At 43.3% G+C, this 18,841-nt stretch overlaps 1 protein-coding gene across 1 annotated transcript in view; it reads right to left on the bottom strand.

The window, feature by feature from the left end:
* stom (stomatin) overlaps positions 1-11,145 on the bottom strand; it is a 60,814-nt gene extending 49,669 nt beyond the window's left edge. The window contains exon 1 of the mRNA XM_073052682.1: positions 10,962-11,145. Coding sequence (XP_072908783.1) covers positions 10,962-11,106 — 145 coding nt within the window. The 5' untranslated portion in view covers positions 11,107-11,145. The remainder of the gene's footprint in view (positions 1-10,961) is intronic.
* Positions 11,146-18,841: the final 7,696 nt, after the last annotated feature.

Below are 18,841 nucleotides of genomic sequence, written 5' to 3' on the forward strand. Positions count from 1 at the left end.
TTCTCTATGGGTTTGTTCTGTCACATTTTAGGGCTGAACAAAGGTTTAAAAATAAAAAAGATCCCAGAACTCCAATACACATTCCACACATTCAAAGGACATAGAAACAGTTGATTTAATGTGAATTTATACAGTGCCTTAAATATATTAAGTGTTCTGCATAAAACTTTACAATAAGCTAGGTCACTTTTGAGGAATGAAGAGAGAGGTTGTAAATCTAGTCAGCTCCACCTTGGGTACTAGCCTATAAAGTACCCAGGACATCTTTAGGGAGCAGTGTCTCAGAAAGGTAGCGTCCATTAGTAAGCACCTCCAGCACTCAGGGCATGCACTTTCCTCACTGTTACCATCGGGTAGGAGGTACAGAAGCCTGAAGGCACACACTCAGCGATTCAGGAACACCTACTTCCCCTCCGCCATCCAATTCTCAAATGGACATTGGATCTTTGGACACTACCTCACTTTTTTTTTAAATGTTTATACAGTATTTCTGTTTTTGTACTTTTAAAAATCTAGTCAAAATACGCAACTGATTTGTTTGTTTATTATTACTTTTATTTATTATTATTATTTTTTTGTTTTTCTGCTAGATTATGCATTGCATTGAACTGCTGCTGCTAAGTTAACAAATTTCATGTCACATGACAGTGATAATAAACCTGATTCTGAGATATAAAGGTGAATACTGTTGATGGGGAACTCCAGAGGTTACTCCTTTTGCAACATTGGCAAAGATTAGTTAGTAAGAATGAGATAATAGTTAGATATGGCCCTTGTGGCTAAAGGGATCGGGGGTATGGAGAGAAAGCAGGTATAGGGTTCTGAGTTGGATGATCAGCCATGATCATACTGAATGGCTGTGCAGGCTCGAAGGGCCGAATGGCCTACTCCTGCACCTATTTTCTATGTTTCTATATTAATTATATTAATAAGAGGTTTGAATTCAATAAACATAAATGCTGGGGGTTGTAGGCTGATGAAAGTTAAAGAGAGGGAAAGGCAAGCCCATGGAGGGATTTGAAAGGTTAACACTCACACATTCAATATACAGTAGGTTCCGGTTGACTGGTACACATCAGGATCAGATAATTTTGGCCAAATTAACTGGCTGTCTAATTAACTGAAGTTTCATGGAAATAGTTAAAAAGCATTAAAAAAAAAGACAAACTGAGAAACAAATGTATATAAATGAAATACAGAACAAATTAGAACACTACAGTGCTATAAAACTGTGTATTAGTTCCTAATAGTTAGATGGAGGAATTCATGCAATGTACACTGCCATGTTGTTTTGACTGTAAATGAACAAAATCAGGGCAGACACCCAGTGCAAATAATGGACTGCCTTCAAATAATGTTTTTGATGAATACATCCTCTAAATCTTCATTTTCATTGTAATATTCAAGATGATTGTTGATACCTTCAAATTCTTTATAGTTCCTAACTTGTTGAAGTAGTTAAATTGTTTCATTTTCACCCCCAGCCATTTTTTTCCAAGCCTGAATGACTGAAACCTCAGTGAGCAAAACAGTTCTGAATTGCCTTACTGCTTATTTTTTGATAACTATCAGTGACAAAAATCACTTCTTTGAAGACAAGCACATGCAACTGACTACTTAAAAACTATTCGCTCTAAGCGCTGCATAGTGTCTAGCAGCGACTGAGGCCAAGTTAGAAACTTCAGCAATACGCTTCTGTCCTAATCGTGACATAATGAAGGGAATTTCAGCTATTTTCTCAATTAGTTTTTGTTCTTCAAGAGTTGTCCCTTATAAGCAGCTCTCTTGATTAACTGATGGCCCAATTAAACATAATCTACTGTATTTGAAAAAGTGAGAAACAAATTCATTCAAATGAGTTATATTTTAATTTATCACCTCAATCTCCTACAATCATGGGCACTAAAGTAAGTATAAATTATTCTCTCATCCTATTACCGCAATTTTTGGTTTACCAATGATGGACTCACTTCATTTATCTTCTTCTGCTTGTCGAATGATTGCATTTCTTACACTAATGGCTAGAAGATCTATTTTGTTGAATTGGAAGGAAATTAATCCTCCTACTGTATTTCATTGGCTTTCTCAAACTCTGTTATGTTTAAATTTAGAAAAAATTAGAAGTGGTGTATTTGACACCTACTAAATTTGAAAAGATATGGAGACCATTTATTCAATACTTTCATATGATGTAATAGGACCCTGTTCCAGGCCTATTTGATTTTCCAGTTTTGATTGCATATATGTCGAGGATTGGAGTTGACGACACTGATGATTTTGTATTTTTGTGAGACATTATAAACAGCCCTTTTTTTTCCTCTTTTTTATTTTTTTTCTCTCTTTTTTGTTTTTTTTTTATTAGTTATTAGATTTTTAGATTAGTTTTTTGCATAATGATTTTTTTCTCTTTTTTTTCTTTTTCTTTTTATTTTATATTATGTTACACCTAGGTTTGCCTTGTCTATTTGTATATTGTATCATTTACGATGTGGGAATACTCATTTATACTGTAATCACTGTTCTTGTAATCTTTTATAGTTAGTTGAAATATGTACGTTTGTAATCCCATTATCTATGTATCAATTTTATTTTGTTGTTATTAATAATGATAATAAAAAGATGGAAAAAGAAAGAAAGAAAAAAAGAAATTATTCTCTGAAATAAACTACAATTAAATTGGAGCTTTTCAATTAATATGGAGAGTGCAAAAAGAATTACAATTTGCTACTGCTCCTCAGTGGAATTCCAGTGTTTAAAAAAAATCAGAGAAAAGGCTTTTATACCATACCTGTTTACAAACCTCAAATGTATATAATGATATAAACCTATTATAGAAATTTCCTTAATATTTAACAATAAATGAACACAGAATTATTTAAGCAACACACACAAAATGCTGGAGGAAGTCAGCAGGTCAAGCAGCATCTATGGAAAAGAGTAAACAGTCGACATTTCAGGTCAAGACCCTTCATCAAGACCGGAAAAAAGATGAAAAGTCAGAGTAAGAAGTTGGGGAGGGGCAGAAGAAGTACAAGGTGATAAGTGAGATTGGGAGAGGGGGAGGTGTGAAGTAGAGCTGGGAAGTTGATTGGTGAAAAAGATAAAGGGCTGGAGAAAGGGGAATCTGATAGGAGAGGGTAAAAGACCATGGGAGAAAGGGGGAAGAGCACCAGAAGGAGGTGATGGGCAGATAAGGAGAAGGTGAGAGGGAAACGGGAATGGGGAATTGCAAAGGAGATGAGTTGGGGACAATTACTGAGAGTTCGAGAAATTGATGTTCATGCCATCAGACAGAACATAAGGCATTGCTCCTCCAACCTGAGTGTGGTCTCATCGCAGCAGAGGAGGCCAAGGACTGACGTGTGGGAATGAGAATAGAGTGTAGAATTGAAATGGATAGCCCCCTGGAGATCCCGCTTTTTCTGGCAGATGGAACATAGGTGCTTGGCGAAGCGGTCTTTCCATCTATATCAGGTCTCACCAATGTATGGGAGGCCACATTGGGGAAAAAAGATACAACTGATGACCCCAACAGACTCACAGGAAAAGCGTCACCTCACCTGGAAGGACTGTTTGGGGCCCTGAATGGTAGTGAAGGAGGAGGTGTAGGGCAGTGGTCCCCAACCTCCGGGCCGCGGACCGATACCGATCCGCGAATTGTGCAGGGGTGCAGCTGTAGCCGGGACGCACCCAGCACCCAAGCAGCACCTCATTAGTTAGCTTGTTTATTTCAGCTTTTTTCTTAAAGATGTGCTGGGTGCGTCCCGGCTACCGCTGCACCCCTGCACGCTTTGCGGATCAGTATCGGTCCGCGGCCCGGAGGTTGGGGACCACTGGTGTAGTGACAAGTGTAGCACTTGTTTCATTTGTAAGGATAAGCACCTGGAGGGAGATCAGTGGGGAGGGACAAATGGACAAGGCAATTGCATTGAGAGAGACTCTTAGCATCTGCAGTTTTCTCATGTACAGAATTATATTTATTGAATTATTTTGAAATGAATTCTTTTGTTTATTTCTTTCTTTCTTGTGCTTGCACAATTTGTTGTCTTTTGCACATTGATTGTGTGCAGATTTTCATTGATTCTTTTTAACTGTGAATGTCCACAAGGAAATGAATCTCAGTATCGTATAAGGAGACATAATTTACTTTGAATGTCCCCTTTAATTTACTCCAAAGATTTTTGAACTGCATCGCAGATATGGCTCTGGAGAAATCCAACCCGCTTCCATCAACTATAGCCTCCTTTAGAGTCCTATATATATGTAAGAAGTCTTGCATTTGAACAAAACCTTTCTCAGACTTGGGATGTGCCAAAATGCTTTAATGGCAAATGCAGTATTTTTGAAGTTTAGTTACCGTTTAAATGCTGGAAATGCACATTCAATAAAATTATGTGATGATGTAATGTTCAATGACATTTTAACATGTTGCGCACAAAGATAATTTCCCTGCTCTTCAAATTAGTATCACAGAATTTCTATTTACATTTGTACAGAGTAGATCACTGCCAACTCATAGACAACTAGGGATGGGCAGTAAGTGCAAGCCTTGTCAATGGTACCTTCAGGCTGAAAAGCAAATAAATAAGTAAAGACAGGGCTTTAATTTAATGTCTTGGCTAAACAAGAACACCATCCACTGTATTGTTCTCCTTCATCTCTACTCTGTAGGATGTAGGGCTTGAATGCTCGACCTAACTAAGCAAGCGACACTGCTGAACCATGGATGACATAATAGACACCTGGTGCTTTTTGATTTATGGGTTAAGAAAAAGAGAATGGACAAAAACAGAATAATTTTTCTGAGGACACAGAAAAGAAGTGGCAATGAGATGTTTTATTACTAGGGTAGAAGAATCAAGGGCCAAGCCGCAAAAGGGCAGAAATTAGAGTTATAGCCGAGATTACAAGTTAAATAAGAGTCAGAAAACTGCAGTTAGAAAATTTAGGGGGAAGGATTCCACAGACCATGCTCAAAACAGCAAAGCTAAGGACATCAACATCACAGAAAGTATGCAAAACAAGATATGGAGCTGGAAATTAAGAAATGGAGGTGGTTACATTGTGGAGGAAACCTATCAAAACATTATGACAAGAATGGAAAGAACTGACTCTGGCGATGTATCAGGCATGGAAAAGGAATCAAATATCAAGAGCACATACAGTGCAGTGTTTATTAAAGGGTGAGTAAGGAGAGCGTCAAAACCAAAGCTACTCGAGGCATTGAAGAGAATGGTTTTAGTTCCTATCTGAGAATGCCAACTTTTGGCCTTACGTGCAAACAGACTTTCCAAGGTATTAATTTTTAATCTCATATAAAGGGAATATCAAATTAAAAACACAACTCAAAAGACACAAATCTAAACCAAATCCCCCCCCCCCCCTTGACATTTTAAATTTATTGGGATTAAACAAAAGTGTGGACAAGCCCTTCCAGTTATTTAACTATCCATGTACAGTCTGGCAGATCTGCAATGCATGCTCCAAAAGTCAGTATATCCTTCCAAAGTGTGGTGCAGGATCTACTTACAGTATTAACAAGACTTTCTCTAACTGTAATACAATGTAAATTTGTTTTTTTCTGGTCCAGCTCTCCATTAGCCTTTTGATCATTCCCAAAACTTTCCTGTGCACCTGTTTAAAGATGTTTAAACAATTCAAGCTTTGTTACATAGAATTGGCAGCATGGGAATACATGTTTGACCCATGTCTTCATATCTCCTAGTGTCCCTAGAGCATCTAACCCTGAACCTTTTACGAATAATGTGCCTCATCTTCCCTTGTATTAACCTAGCTTCCATTTGAAAAGGCTGCCTAAACTGATCTCACAATTGCTTCTTGTATCAGCCAACTCAGCACAATCCTCACTGACTTGATCCAAATGAATTTCACTGTATGTTTCAATGTGCAACTGACAAAGTTAATCTTTACAGATCTTTAAATCAAAAAACCTAAACTTTATTACTTCATAACTTGTTATTCCTCTCTGTGCCTTGTGGCACACCGGGTAGCAATTTTGTTGTTTTTTTTCCAATTTGTCTATTTTTTTTTAAATGAGGCCAAGTTGCTAGCTCGACTCTCAACCCAGCAAGGAGAGCATGCAAGGAGCTGGCCAGATTCAAGTATGAGACCACTCGCCTCGAAGTCCAGCGCTGATGCCACTACACCACCAGCTGGTAACTACTTTACTACTGATCCTTAGTTTCAGAACCCTACCCTCATAAGCAAAAATCTAAAAGTTATTCTACTGTAAGAACCTCTCATCATTCACTTTTCTCTAGTCTAGCCTAACCTCAGCAAATGCATTAATTATGGGGGGAAAACCACAATGAATGGATCACTATGAAGGTCTAAGCAAAAAGGTAAAAGTGGCCCCAGAATGATAGGACAGGTTATTGCAACAGCAACTCCTCTAGAAAGGTTTTCTGCTTGTCTTGGGAAGAGACAGTTGCTGAAATGCAGCAGTAGTCAGACTATTTGGGGCTCCCAGCGCTTCCAGTGACCAGGTTTCAATGAATTTCAAATACTGATAACATTACACGGATACTTTATAAAGGACATTTCGAGAGTGGTTTAACAGATGGTGGCTGATTACCAAGGCAGTCAACAGGTTCACAAGGAGGAACACTTGTAAAGGCATGATGAAAAAGGGAAAACAGAAGTTCATTTCTTTAAGATTTTCAAAATGAATTCACCAGTGCCATCATTAGGATTCAGTAAGACACAGTGGGTGTAAAATAGGCAGCGAAAGAAGTTTCATGGGATCTAAATCTTTACACACAAGGATACAAATATAGATTTTGCCTTTTTAAACATTTGAAAGTGCACAACACTTTGCCAAGTACCTGTGGCTGTGAATGATTAAGAGGTGAGGAGTTAACAAGAAATGGATCATATACTGAAGTACTGGCTCAAGTGAGATTAGTTCTACAGCATGGATACCAAGGTAATGAATTAGAGAAACAGTGAGAATCACACACCCTTTGGCCCACTGACCCTGTGTTGACCATCAAGCACCATTTACACAAATCCATTTTTTTAATTTTACCTACAAACCTACACTATACAAATAGGATTTTTTTTTCCTTTTCCGATCCTGTCAATTACACCCTATACCAATTTCATCAACTCCACAGAAGTACCCTTCTGAGAATGTGCTGGTTGCTCTCAGCCTGCCTGCTAGTCACATGACATTTCACTGAAAGGAGACACAAGAGACTGCAGATGTTGAAATACGGTGCAACAATGTGCTGACAAACACAGAGGGCCGAGCAGCATCCATGGGAGGGAAGAAATTGCTGACATTTTAGGCTGAAACCCTTCATTATCAAGTCCTAGTGTAGGATTTCGAGCCAAGATGTTGACAATTCCTTTCCTCCTATAGATGCTGCTCGACCCACTGGGTTCCTCCAGCAGACTGTTTCATTGGAAAGAACTTCACAACCAAATTCAACAATACTATGTCTAAAGCTGGTACGAGTCTTGGCAAAGACAAGATGAAACCCTTTCGGTCACTAGCACTTACACAAAGGTGCTAAATAATAACTAGCCTTAGTACTATTTCTCATTACTGCTTTCAAAACTATGGGGAAACTGGTATGTTACAGCAGCCCAAATGCATAATCTTAATAAAACCTCTCCAAAAAGAACCACAGAAAACCTACTGTTGTTGTGGTTTTTCGTGCCTCACAAATGACCAAGAGATGCAGAAGATTCTTCAAGAGGGGTTAAACTTTAATTTGCAAATCAAAGCTGAGACAGTCATTGAGCTAGTCGCTGATTGCCCACCAATCCTCAGACCCAGCATTTTTTATAGCAATCTCCTGGTCCAGTTGCATTAGCATATCCAATCAGTCTACAGTTGTGTATTACACGTACTGCACGTACATCATGTCCCTTTTGTTCCTATCAATTGGCTTAATCATGTTCTAATCTACATCTCTTAGCTACTTCTCATTAACACATCATTGTCTTCTACATTTTTAGGATATATGCATAGCAAATAGCAAGCTCTTTCTGTAGCTACCTCTCATCAACACACCATTGTCTTCTACATTCTTAAGATTTCATTCTACTAAATTGAGTACATGCATAGCAAATAGCAAGCTCAGAACTGACTTTATAGTTTTGGTAAATTTATACTTTTATACTCCAATACTGTCAGAATCTTACACAAAACTCTAGCCCTGATGAGGCTTTTTGAAACATTGACTGTTCCTTTCCCTCCACAGATGCTGCCTGACCTGCTGATTTCCTCCAGCATTCTGTGTGTTATTCCAGTTTTTCAGCACCTACAGTCTATTGTGTCGCTAGAACCTTTTTAAATGTCACCAAGTGGGGATAGTGGGAATATCCTCCCCTGCTGACCATCCAGGGAACAATCAACAATTCCCTTTTACTTTTAACAGAGATAAACATCCCAAGATACTTCACAAGCCTGCTACCGAAATCACACAATAATCTTCCACAGCAGGAGCCCATCAAATCTGCACTGGCTCCTTCAAGCAAGAATTCAGTTTGCCCACACATACAACTATTTTTCTTAGATCGGTATTTGTACAATTCCCCTTTGAAAGGTGCCAACTTATTACAGTGGTCTAAGTGTATTAGACTAGATAAGATTCATCACATGTATATCGAAACATATCGTGAAATGAACTTTTTGCATTCACAACCAACAGGGTGTGCCGGGTCCAGTTATAGAGCAACATGCAGCCACGCAATTACAACAAATGTAAGCCATCCAATGATCAGGGTCAACCATGGATGTTGTGTCCTCACTGCCCACGCAAGGCAGATCAGTACAATATGGAAAGCAAGCTGTTGCCCATACTGCGGGCTCACCCCACACAGGTGATTAAGGAATAGCAGAGACTGATACAGTTTGGCACCAGCTGTGTTGCAGAGGTTGTCAGACAGCACTGAACTCAATGTAGGACTGCTTTAGGGACTCCAACTCCAGATTTTTTCCTCGGGGTTTACTCCCGAAACCTTCCCCATGAGTGGGTATAGTCGCAAGGCAGCAGAGGTTTGAGATCATACTTTCCCTTCTCCTAGTTGAGCTGCCAACCACGGCAGATGAGCCCTCTCTGCCCAAAGTGACTGGTTTTAGGGCAGCAGTAACCTGTCTTTGCCCCTTCTCCTGCCGGTAGAAACGGTTCCGTTGGATTTAGTATCTCAGCCACACGTGAAGGCCAGGAGCCAGACTTAGTTGTCAGAGGCTATTTGAGACGCACACCACTGGCAGCATTTGCTTGACAGTGGGAGCTTATTCCCATTAACCACGTCTGGCTGTAACAACCTTAAGGAACATCAAGCACAACAGCAAAATAAGCCCCTTTTCCACTCTCCCACGCACGCAAACACACACACACACACACACACACACATATAGAGTCAGGTCTCCAACCCCAGGAGTTAAGGGAACCAATGTATTGGAAAACCACATGAAATAAAAGAACATAAGAAATAGGAGCAGGATTAGGCCATCTGGCCCGTCCAGCCTGCTCTACCATTCAATAAGATCATGGCTGATCTGGCCATGGACTCATCTCCATCTACCTGCCTTTTCCCCATAACCCCCAATTCCCCTGCTATCCCAGATCTAGACTATAGACCAGCTTGAATTCCACTGTGATAGTTGGGGGAATATAAATTCCTGTCATTAAGATCAGTCTGGGATTACAAATAGTTTTAGTAATGGTATCCATGAAAAGGCTGATGGAAAAACCCATCCAGTCTACTTCCAGTAAGGAAATCTGACACCCGATTCCGGTTGCTGTGACTGCTATAGATCAGACTGATCTTCCCTGCCTTGTTAGTTCAGTGGCAATTATGGATGCCACATCCTGTTAACAAATAAACGATAACAAAATGGGTTCCAAATCTGAAGCAGAGGAGAAGTTATTAGGATAATGAACACTCTGCATCTAATATTGTGGGAATGAGATGCAGCTGCTCAATTTTATAGACAAAATAAAATTCGGGATTAGTGATAAATCCCTCCAAAAAAAGGAATATTAGTGATCAGATTGTGTTAATGTTTCCTCAACAACCACTATATCATTACATAAAATTATATTAGCACCGTCATATCAATTTGTTGCACAGTAGATAACCAATTTCTGCAAACAGGAATTCTGTTTCTAGAACTGCAAGGGGTGGTTAGACATACTACCAGATATATCTTTCCCCTATTAAAATCATGATAAAGTTTCAGTAATATGTTAGATGAACCTGCTATATGCCCTCTGAAGTACCCAGAGGAGTCAGCCACAACTTCCCTGTTGTTATATTACTGCGGGAAAGGAAACTTGAAAGGGAAGGGGTAGGTGGCAGAGAGGTGACATAATGCCCTTAACTGATCGAAATGCCCCTCATCTTGGACAAAGTCAGAAACAGATCCCAAGGTTGCGACGGGGAAGGTGGTGGTGGGGGTGATCTGTACGTTTAGGTGAGAGGAACAACTGGCGGTGGGGGAGACGAAGAGGGATAGTAGCAGAGGGTAGGGCACATAGGGTAGAGGCAGAGTATCGGGGTTTGGACACTGGGGTGGGCGAGAGGACGGAGGCAGGGGATGGGAGAGGAGGGGAAGATGAAGAGGAATGGGGGAGGCTCCAGGGGAAGCAAGGGATCGGGACAGGGCCGAAGGGGGCAGAGGGTCGGGAAGAATCAGAGGAAGGGGAGGCAGAGGATAGGGACAGGGAGGGGGCAAAAGAAGGGTGCAGGACGGAGGGGTGGGTTGGTAGAGAGTGAAGAGCTGCAGTCGGCGCCGCTGTCAACAGGTCCGATCGATCGATCGGCCGCAATCCCCGCCGCCGCTCCCCGAGCTCGGGACTGCGGACAAACAGTCAACGGCCTCGGCCACAGCCTCCACCCCCTCGGCAGCCCGGCTGCCCCCTCGTACGGCGCAGGGCACCGAGCTCTCCATCCATCTACCTCCCTCCCCGCAACCCTTCTACCTTTCTCTTCGGTTCGGCGCACTTTCAGCTGCTCGGTGGCGTCTGTCTCCATCTCGGTCGCGTCCCACTGCTCCTCGGGGCTGACTCTGTTCAGACTGAAAGTCTCGACCGTTCTCCCGCCGTCGCGCCGCTCCGCCGGGACCATACAGACCACCCCCGCCTCGGTGTGCCCACGTGACCGGCACGCCCCGCCCCGCCCCGAGCAGGGCTGTCACTCACGCGAGGCTCCGCCCCCTCCGTCCCGGGGTGAACGAGCGCCAACATCTCTGAGGTGAACCAGACTCCTTCCTCCCCGCACGACCCGCTGGCTGGAGTTCACTCAACAGACGGGTCGTTGCTGTGTGTGTGTGTGTCAGCCTGCCTCAGACGCTGGAAATCCAAAGCGACACACACAAGATGCTGGGAAAGCAACACATGCACCACATGCTGGAGGAACTCAGCAGGCCAGGCAGACTGTTGACTCCTTTCCATGGATGCTGCCTGGACTGACTGCCGAGTTCCTCCAGCACTTTGTGTGTGTTGCGCTGTGGGGCCAGGTCGAGTTTTGTCATCCGGTACACAAGTTTGCTGACGCACAGAAAGGTTTTTGTTTATTGTTCAGACAACACAAGAGAACATAAATAGTTCTCTTTGACGCTAGAGATGCTAGAACTCCAGTGTAGTACACACACAAAATGCAGGAGGACCTCATCAGGTGATGCACCTTCAATAACTCTCTCTGAGACGTGAAGGCGAGATATCGGCTTTTATTGACTGGAAGAAGGAACAAGCAGTGGTTGACCACCATACTACATCCTGGAGACAGAGAGGCCGGGCTCAGACCTCAATCGCCTTTATACAGGGGTCTGTGGGAGGAGCCACAGGAGCAGTCAGCAGGGGGCATGTCCAGACAGGTATATGTAGTTCACCACATCAGGTCAGGCAGCTTCTGAGAGGAATAAACTGCCAACGTTTTGTGGGGGGGTGGGGGGGAAGAATACCCTTCATCAGGACTGGAAAGGAACGGGGAAGATGCCAGAATAAGAAGGTCCTCTCCTGTCAGATTCCTTCTTCTCCAGCCCTTTACCTTTTCCTCTTGTCACCTCTCAGCTTCTCACTTCATCCCCCTCCTCCACCCACCTATCTTGTCCTCACCTGGCATCACCTATCACCTTCCAGCTTGTACTGATTCCCCTCCACACCTCCTTACTCTGGCTTCTTCCCCCTTCCTTTCCAGTCTTGGTGAAGTGTCTGGTCTTGAAAGTCACCTGTTTATTCCTCTCCATAGATTCTGCCTAATTTGCTGAGTTCCTCTAATATTTCAAAGGTGGGGAGGGGGAGAGCTGATTTCGCTTTTATTATGATGCCTTTATTACCATGTCATAGCCAGCCCCGTATCAAGCTATTCCGGACACTCTCTCCTCCCCCTCCCCGTTCATCCTCTTTCTGATAAAATGTCATCATCCTGAAAATTGAATTCTGACTTCTCTCCACAGATGCTGGGTATTTTCAGCATTTTCTGTTTCTACTTCTGATTCCTAACAACTGCAGAATCCTTGCTTGCTTTATCCAATGAGCCATTTGCTCGTCCAATGCAGTATTCCTATCACTGACATCATACCGTCCTGTAGTCTCTAAACCTTCAATGTTGAATAATGTATTCATCGGGGAGACAGAAGCCAGTGTGCATCTCCTCCAGCTCTTCCTGGTACCCAGGCCATTTAGTATATGAAGCCAAACTACTGTCTGGCCAAGAGAGTACTGGTGGTGATGCAGACAGAAATTATTTATTGTTTTAATATTGTATTGAAATAAAGATTTCATTAACTGAGGGCCTTATACATTGTAAAAACCTGTACAGCTAATAAGGCTCGTCTGATGGGCGATCACTACTAGAAATTTAGATATATGACAGACAAATGTGTCGAATTGAGCTCAACAAACATTATTATTATAAACACAAGAGATTCTGCAGACACTGTAAATCCAGAGTAACACACACAAAATGCTGGAGGAACTCAGCAGGTCAGGCAGTGAGGAATAAAGAGTCAATGTTTCGGGCCGAGACCTTTATTCCTCTCCATAGAGGAATAGGATCCATAGGATCAGCTGCCTGATCTGCTGAGTCCCCCAGCATTTTGTGTGAGTTGTTTTTATAAAGGTCTAGTAATCATTTAGTGGTGTTTGAAAGGTACATTTCACCCAGGATTCCCCTGTGACATCCCTATCCTCTCTCTCCTTCCTGGAGATAGTTTAGTGGATTCTTTTATTTATCACTGAGTGGATAGGCAAACATCAAGATTAATGTTTAATCTAAAAGATGTCTGATAATGTAGACTGGGAGGGTGTCTCAGATAGAAGGGAGAGTAGGGCGTTGGGCAGACAAGTACAATATTAACAGGCAGTACCCAAGAGAATTCCTAGAAGCATGGTTTTCCACAGACTATTCTGTAAACAGACATGTAGACCTCGATCCCATTTATGAGCCAATACAGGCAAATTTCCAGAGCACAACGCATGAAGTTCGCCGTGCAACCGATGAATGATGAGATCTCCTCCCTACAGCACAACTGAGTTTCCGTAATGACGGCTAATTGGCTGATTGATGAGTACATAAAGGCCAAGCGTGCACAGGACACACCACAATTAATAGCCCACCGATAATGTCTCCTTGTATGGTGACAAAACGTTTGTAAGTAAGTGGCCAAGATCGGAGAACAACTCGACCCAATATTAAGAGCTCGATACTATTTTTTAACATGGGGAAAGATGAACTGAAGTGGGGGAAAAGGGTATATATAGGGCTTTAAAAAACAAGTTACACTTGCTACAGATAGCCCCCACCATGGGAAACATCCTCTTCACATCCATCCTATTGAGGCCGTTCGCCACTCGATAGGTTTCAATAAGGTCTTCCCTCATTCTTCAGAATTCCAGTGAATACAGGCCCAGAGCCATCACACGCTCTTCATATGACAAGCCGTTCAACCAAGAAGACGCATACGTCAATACACTGATTGAAATGCGTCACTTATGTTAATAACCAACGGAAGCTAAGGATATGCTGGGGGCAGTCCTCGCATGTTACCACATATTCTAGGGCCAGTGCAATGATTTACAATGCCAGCTACCCGGGTTCAATTCTCACTGCTGCCTGTAAGGAACTTGTACGCTCTCTGTGAGGCTGTGTGAGTTCCCTCCCACATTTCAAAAGGCGTAGAGATTAGGATTAATGCATTGTGGGCATGTTGTGTTGGTGCCAGAAGCACGCCAGTACTTGTGGGCTGCCCCCAACATATTTTTTGGTTGTTGATGCAGACAACGCATTTCACTGTATGATGTGCATGTGACGAGTAAACCTGATCATTAGTTAGTTGAACACACTATCAACAACAACAAAGCATCAGCAAAACTACCCACATTCCAGCCTACCCCCACCCACGCACACAGACAGACAATCCTCTAACCCCCCCCCCCCCCCCACCACCCCAGGACAGGTTGTCTCGGGCTTCCAACCTTCAGTAGACTCGAGCTCACAGATGTTGGGCCTTCGACTTCCCCAGCGAACTCACATCGGGCCTCAACTTTCAAACGTCTGATTGAGCTTCGGGCTTCGATCTTCGGCATTGATCACCAATAACAGTAAATGAGGACCCTGAACTCCAAGCCTTGAGCCCTGGGTTCGCCGATGACAGGTCCCAGAACACTAGGCCTCAAGCAAGAGAGCAGAAGGTTTCTTGGCGATGCATTGAGATGATTGGAACAGATCGGTGTCACCGGGGTGGAATAGGGAAGGGGTGATGATAGAGAAGGCTGTGAGTCAGATTCTCCAGAAAGGTTGAGCAGGAAGGGATTCACTGTCTAACCTAAAGGGGAGAGATCACTGTGTGCAGAATAGAGGCCAAGTTAAAATGATTCAAAAACTGTGAGGTTGCATGCAGATGCAAAGCAGTAATCAGAAATGTAGAGGAATGAGGAAATGTAAACGGAGCTTTTGAAGAGAATAGAAGTCCCCAGACCGTGGTTCAATAAAGTAGAAGGGTTACCTGACACAATAGCATGCCTTCACACGAATTCAAAAATTTCTACAAAGAACATATCAAGTATTTATTATACTTTTCCAGTGTTGAAAACTAAGTCCAGATAATTCACAGACATATAATTATTTTAATAATCTACAGTTCGGTAACACACACAAAACGCTGCTGTATCTCAGCAGGTCAGGCAGCACCAATGGATCAGAATAAAGAGCTGACGTTTTGGGCCGAGTCCCTTCATCCGTCCTCAACTTGAACCTTTAGATCTTTATTCTGATCCATAGACGCTGCCTGACTCTTTAATATTGTTCTTTCTCTTTGATCAGGAGTTCCCAGTTTGGGATCCACAGACCCCAGATTGTCATACTGGTTAGTTGGTTAATTGGTCATAGTAATATATACCATGATCAGTCTAGGGTGAAATCAAGGATCATGAGGCTTGAAAGGCCTACTCCGCGTTATATCTCAAAATAAAATTCTCTTGCTGAAACTCAGGCTTAATGTAGACTGTTTCAGGAATGGGGATCAGACATGTGGATGATGTCACTGTCCCCACCCCACCATCAGAGCTGGCTGAGTGGAATTAGAGCCTTAATTTGGAGTACCTCTGCATTAGAAGAAGAGATTGACATTGCATTTGGAGAATGAGACGGAGATGGGGTCGATGCAATCTGCAGCGTTGAATGTGTTTGCTGCAGAATGTCCCTTACCAAATCAAGTTGTCTTCCTGTTGCACTGCTTCCATCTAGTGGCCATAACCGATAACTGCAAGAATTAATCCTGGCATTTGCTCATTCTTTAGAGTTGTTTACACATGTACTGCAGTTTATGTGGATTGAAAAATTCCTCAGTACATTCCCTCCCCCCCCCCCACCGTAACCTTCTGCTTATTTATTTTAGTTTCTTTATTGACGTTAAAAGCTGTTACTGAATCCTTGTCAGTAAATAAGCCTGGTATCCATGAAGATAGGGTTACAAGACTCAAAACCCAAGTAAATTTATTATCAAAGTAGGATTATGTTACCAAATACTATCTTGAGATTCTTTTTTTTTGCAGGTATTTCCAGGAAAGTAAAGAAATGCAAAAAAAAAAATACAGAGAGTTATTTCTGTATAAAGGATTACACAGCAGGGAAACAGCCCTTTTGGCCCAATAGGTCTAAGCCAACAAAGATGCCACATCCAGACATTACATTTGTAAGCACTTGGCCCATAACCTTCTAAACCTTTCCAATACATGTCCAGTACCTGCCTCAGCCACTTTTTCTGGTGGTCCCGATCCATCCTTTCCCCTCTCACCTTAGACCTAGTGCCCTCTAATTCTTGATTTCCCAACCCCCCAAAAAACTCATTACACTTATCCTATACTGCCCCTCATGAGTATACACCTCTATAAGATCATCCCTCAGTGTCCTTCACTCCAAAGTCCTAGCCTTCATACTGTAGATCCACCTTGTACAGTATAGAAACAGGCCCTTTGGCCCACCTTATCCATGCTGAACAAGTTCCCTTCCTGAACTTGTCCCATTTACCGTGGTTGGCTCATATCCCTCTTAGCCTTTCTTATCCAGGAACATGTCCAAATGCCTTTTAAGCACTGTAACTGTACTTGACTCTACCACTTCCTCTGGCAGTTTGTTCAATATACCCAATAAATTCAAGTTCAAATTTGTTGTCATCTGCCTGTGATGGTTCTCCATCGTGTCCAACAATGACAGGAAACCCATACGGGAGAGTTTTGAAAGTGGAAAAGCCGTTGCACTGGGGCAGTTCCACTCTCTTGACCTCAGAAGTCCGGGTCCGGTGGTACGAACGAGCATCACAAACTGGGATGACCATGACCTCTTCTGTGCCTTGTCACACTCTTCGCTCTCCATGGAGCATCGCAGAACCGCCTTCCTGCCATTGGATCTCATCCGCCCAGTCCGTCGGAGCTGACTTCGCATGCCGGGGCAGGCATGGCCCTATGAGGCTTTCGGCTACCCCCCACCCGGTTTAGACCACCTGTTGAAACGACATTCCATGCAAACACAGGTGAGAGCTGAGCGTCCAGTGGGGAGCAAAGGTGAGTGAGTTGTCCTGGACACAACAAGCCCCCTCACCAGAGTTACTACCCTCCCCGGCTGTACACCCCTACATCTGACTGTACATACAACCAAATGAAACATCATTCCTTCAGATCACAGTGCATCCACACAACATATATCACACACAGCACACGAACCAAAAATATTACACTGCAAACAACTTAATAACACATCATTCAAAATGCAAGTAGTAAAGTGCAGCACAGGTAAATAGTAAACATCTCACTGTCTAGTGATGAGACTTCAATGGTGGCAGCCTGAGGGAAGAAGCTGTTATCCAGTCTGGCAGTCCTAGCCCTGATGCTTCTGTACCTCCTTCTAATTAAAAGTTAAAGTCTGTCCCAAGCCTTATAGACTCATCAGGCTGGTGCTTATGCCGGTTTCTGTGGCGTGAAGTGACTGAGAGTACGAGTCTCCCCCCCCTCCCAACCCAGGATAGGACGCCAATCTATCGCGAGGATACCCCTCCCAGCATTTTGCCGGTACCCGTTTTCAGCTGGGTGGACTGGAGCAATGTGTGGTTAAGTGCCTTGCTCAAGGACACAACAGGCTGCCTCTGCTGGGGCTCGAACTCACAACCTTCAGATCGCTAGTCCAACGCCTTAACCACTTGGCCACGCGCCACCTCCTTCCTGATGGCCAAGGTCAAAAAGGTTGTGGGATAGATGGGTCAGTGGATTGTGGAACCCTCTAGACTGAGGCTGCATCATTTCTATCTGCTTGAAAGGAGATTAGGCCTTCTAGCTGGATAACTGAGTCTGGAATGGTGTCTTGAAGCCATGTTTCTGTCAGGACAAGTGTACAACAATCTCTCATCTCCCACTGGTTCCGACATGGACACAAGTTTATTTTCCAGCGATTGGGTGTCAGTGAGTAGAATCGGCAGAACTGCTGACCTGCAAGGGTCCGCTTTAAGTCTCATTTTAATTTTGGCGCGCTTACCATGCTTCTGCGTTCAAGTGCACTGCTTCCGATGGCCACTTCCCTGAGTCGCTGTAGTAGACTGCGGTGCACAGCGAGCACATGCTCCTCACGTTAATCCGTAACTGCCCAGCACCTTCATAATTCCGCTCGCTAGCAAAGTAGACATGCAGATTTTAGTATTCCTAATGTTCAGCAGTGCTCTTGGCCGTTTAAAGGATGAACAGGACAAGAAATTTCACAGTTGGTTGGAGCCAGAGTGGCTGCTGAGGCCTTATGCACCACTACCTTGCATGCCATCATCGTTTGTGTGAAGAAGTTACCCACTGGGTCCCCTTTTATTCTCTACCCTCTCACCCCAGTCCTATGCCCTATAGTTCTATACTGGGAAAGTATGATTTAGAAAATTTAAGAAGTGTGCTTGCCTGAGTTTCTTCTTCTTAAGCCCATCACCCTGATGGGGGTGTAGGTCAGCAACAACAACTCACCAGAATCCTCTGCCCTGGGCCGATAGCAAGTTGATCAGCCCTGTGCTCCTGCTTTCACTGCACAACTTTGCCTGTCTTCCAGGTGAAGATCATTCCTCTTTGCTGGTGTTTCTTTAGCTCTGGGTTTTTACAGGACGGGTTTGCTGGCCCCATGCCCAAATCTCCTGGTTCCAGATCTGGGCTTGGGACGGTCCACGGTGGAGTTTGGTAAGGTAAAGTAATCAGGCACGCTCACTCAGGAGGAATGCCGTAGACTTCACCCGATGTTGTATTTCGCACAGATTGTCAATCTCCGAGCATGCCCACCAGACTTGCCCAATCGTGCCTTTAAAGAGCTGATCAATACATCATAACAATCCAGTGAACGT

This window comes from Hemitrygon akajei, chromosome 7, assembly GCF_048418815.1.
Source record: "Hemitrygon akajei chromosome 7, sHemAka1.3, whole genome shotgun sequence".
Taxonomy (NCBI): domain Eukaryota; kingdom Metazoa; phylum Chordata; class Chondrichthyes; order Myliobatiformes; family Dasyatidae; genus Hemitrygon; species Hemitrygon akajei.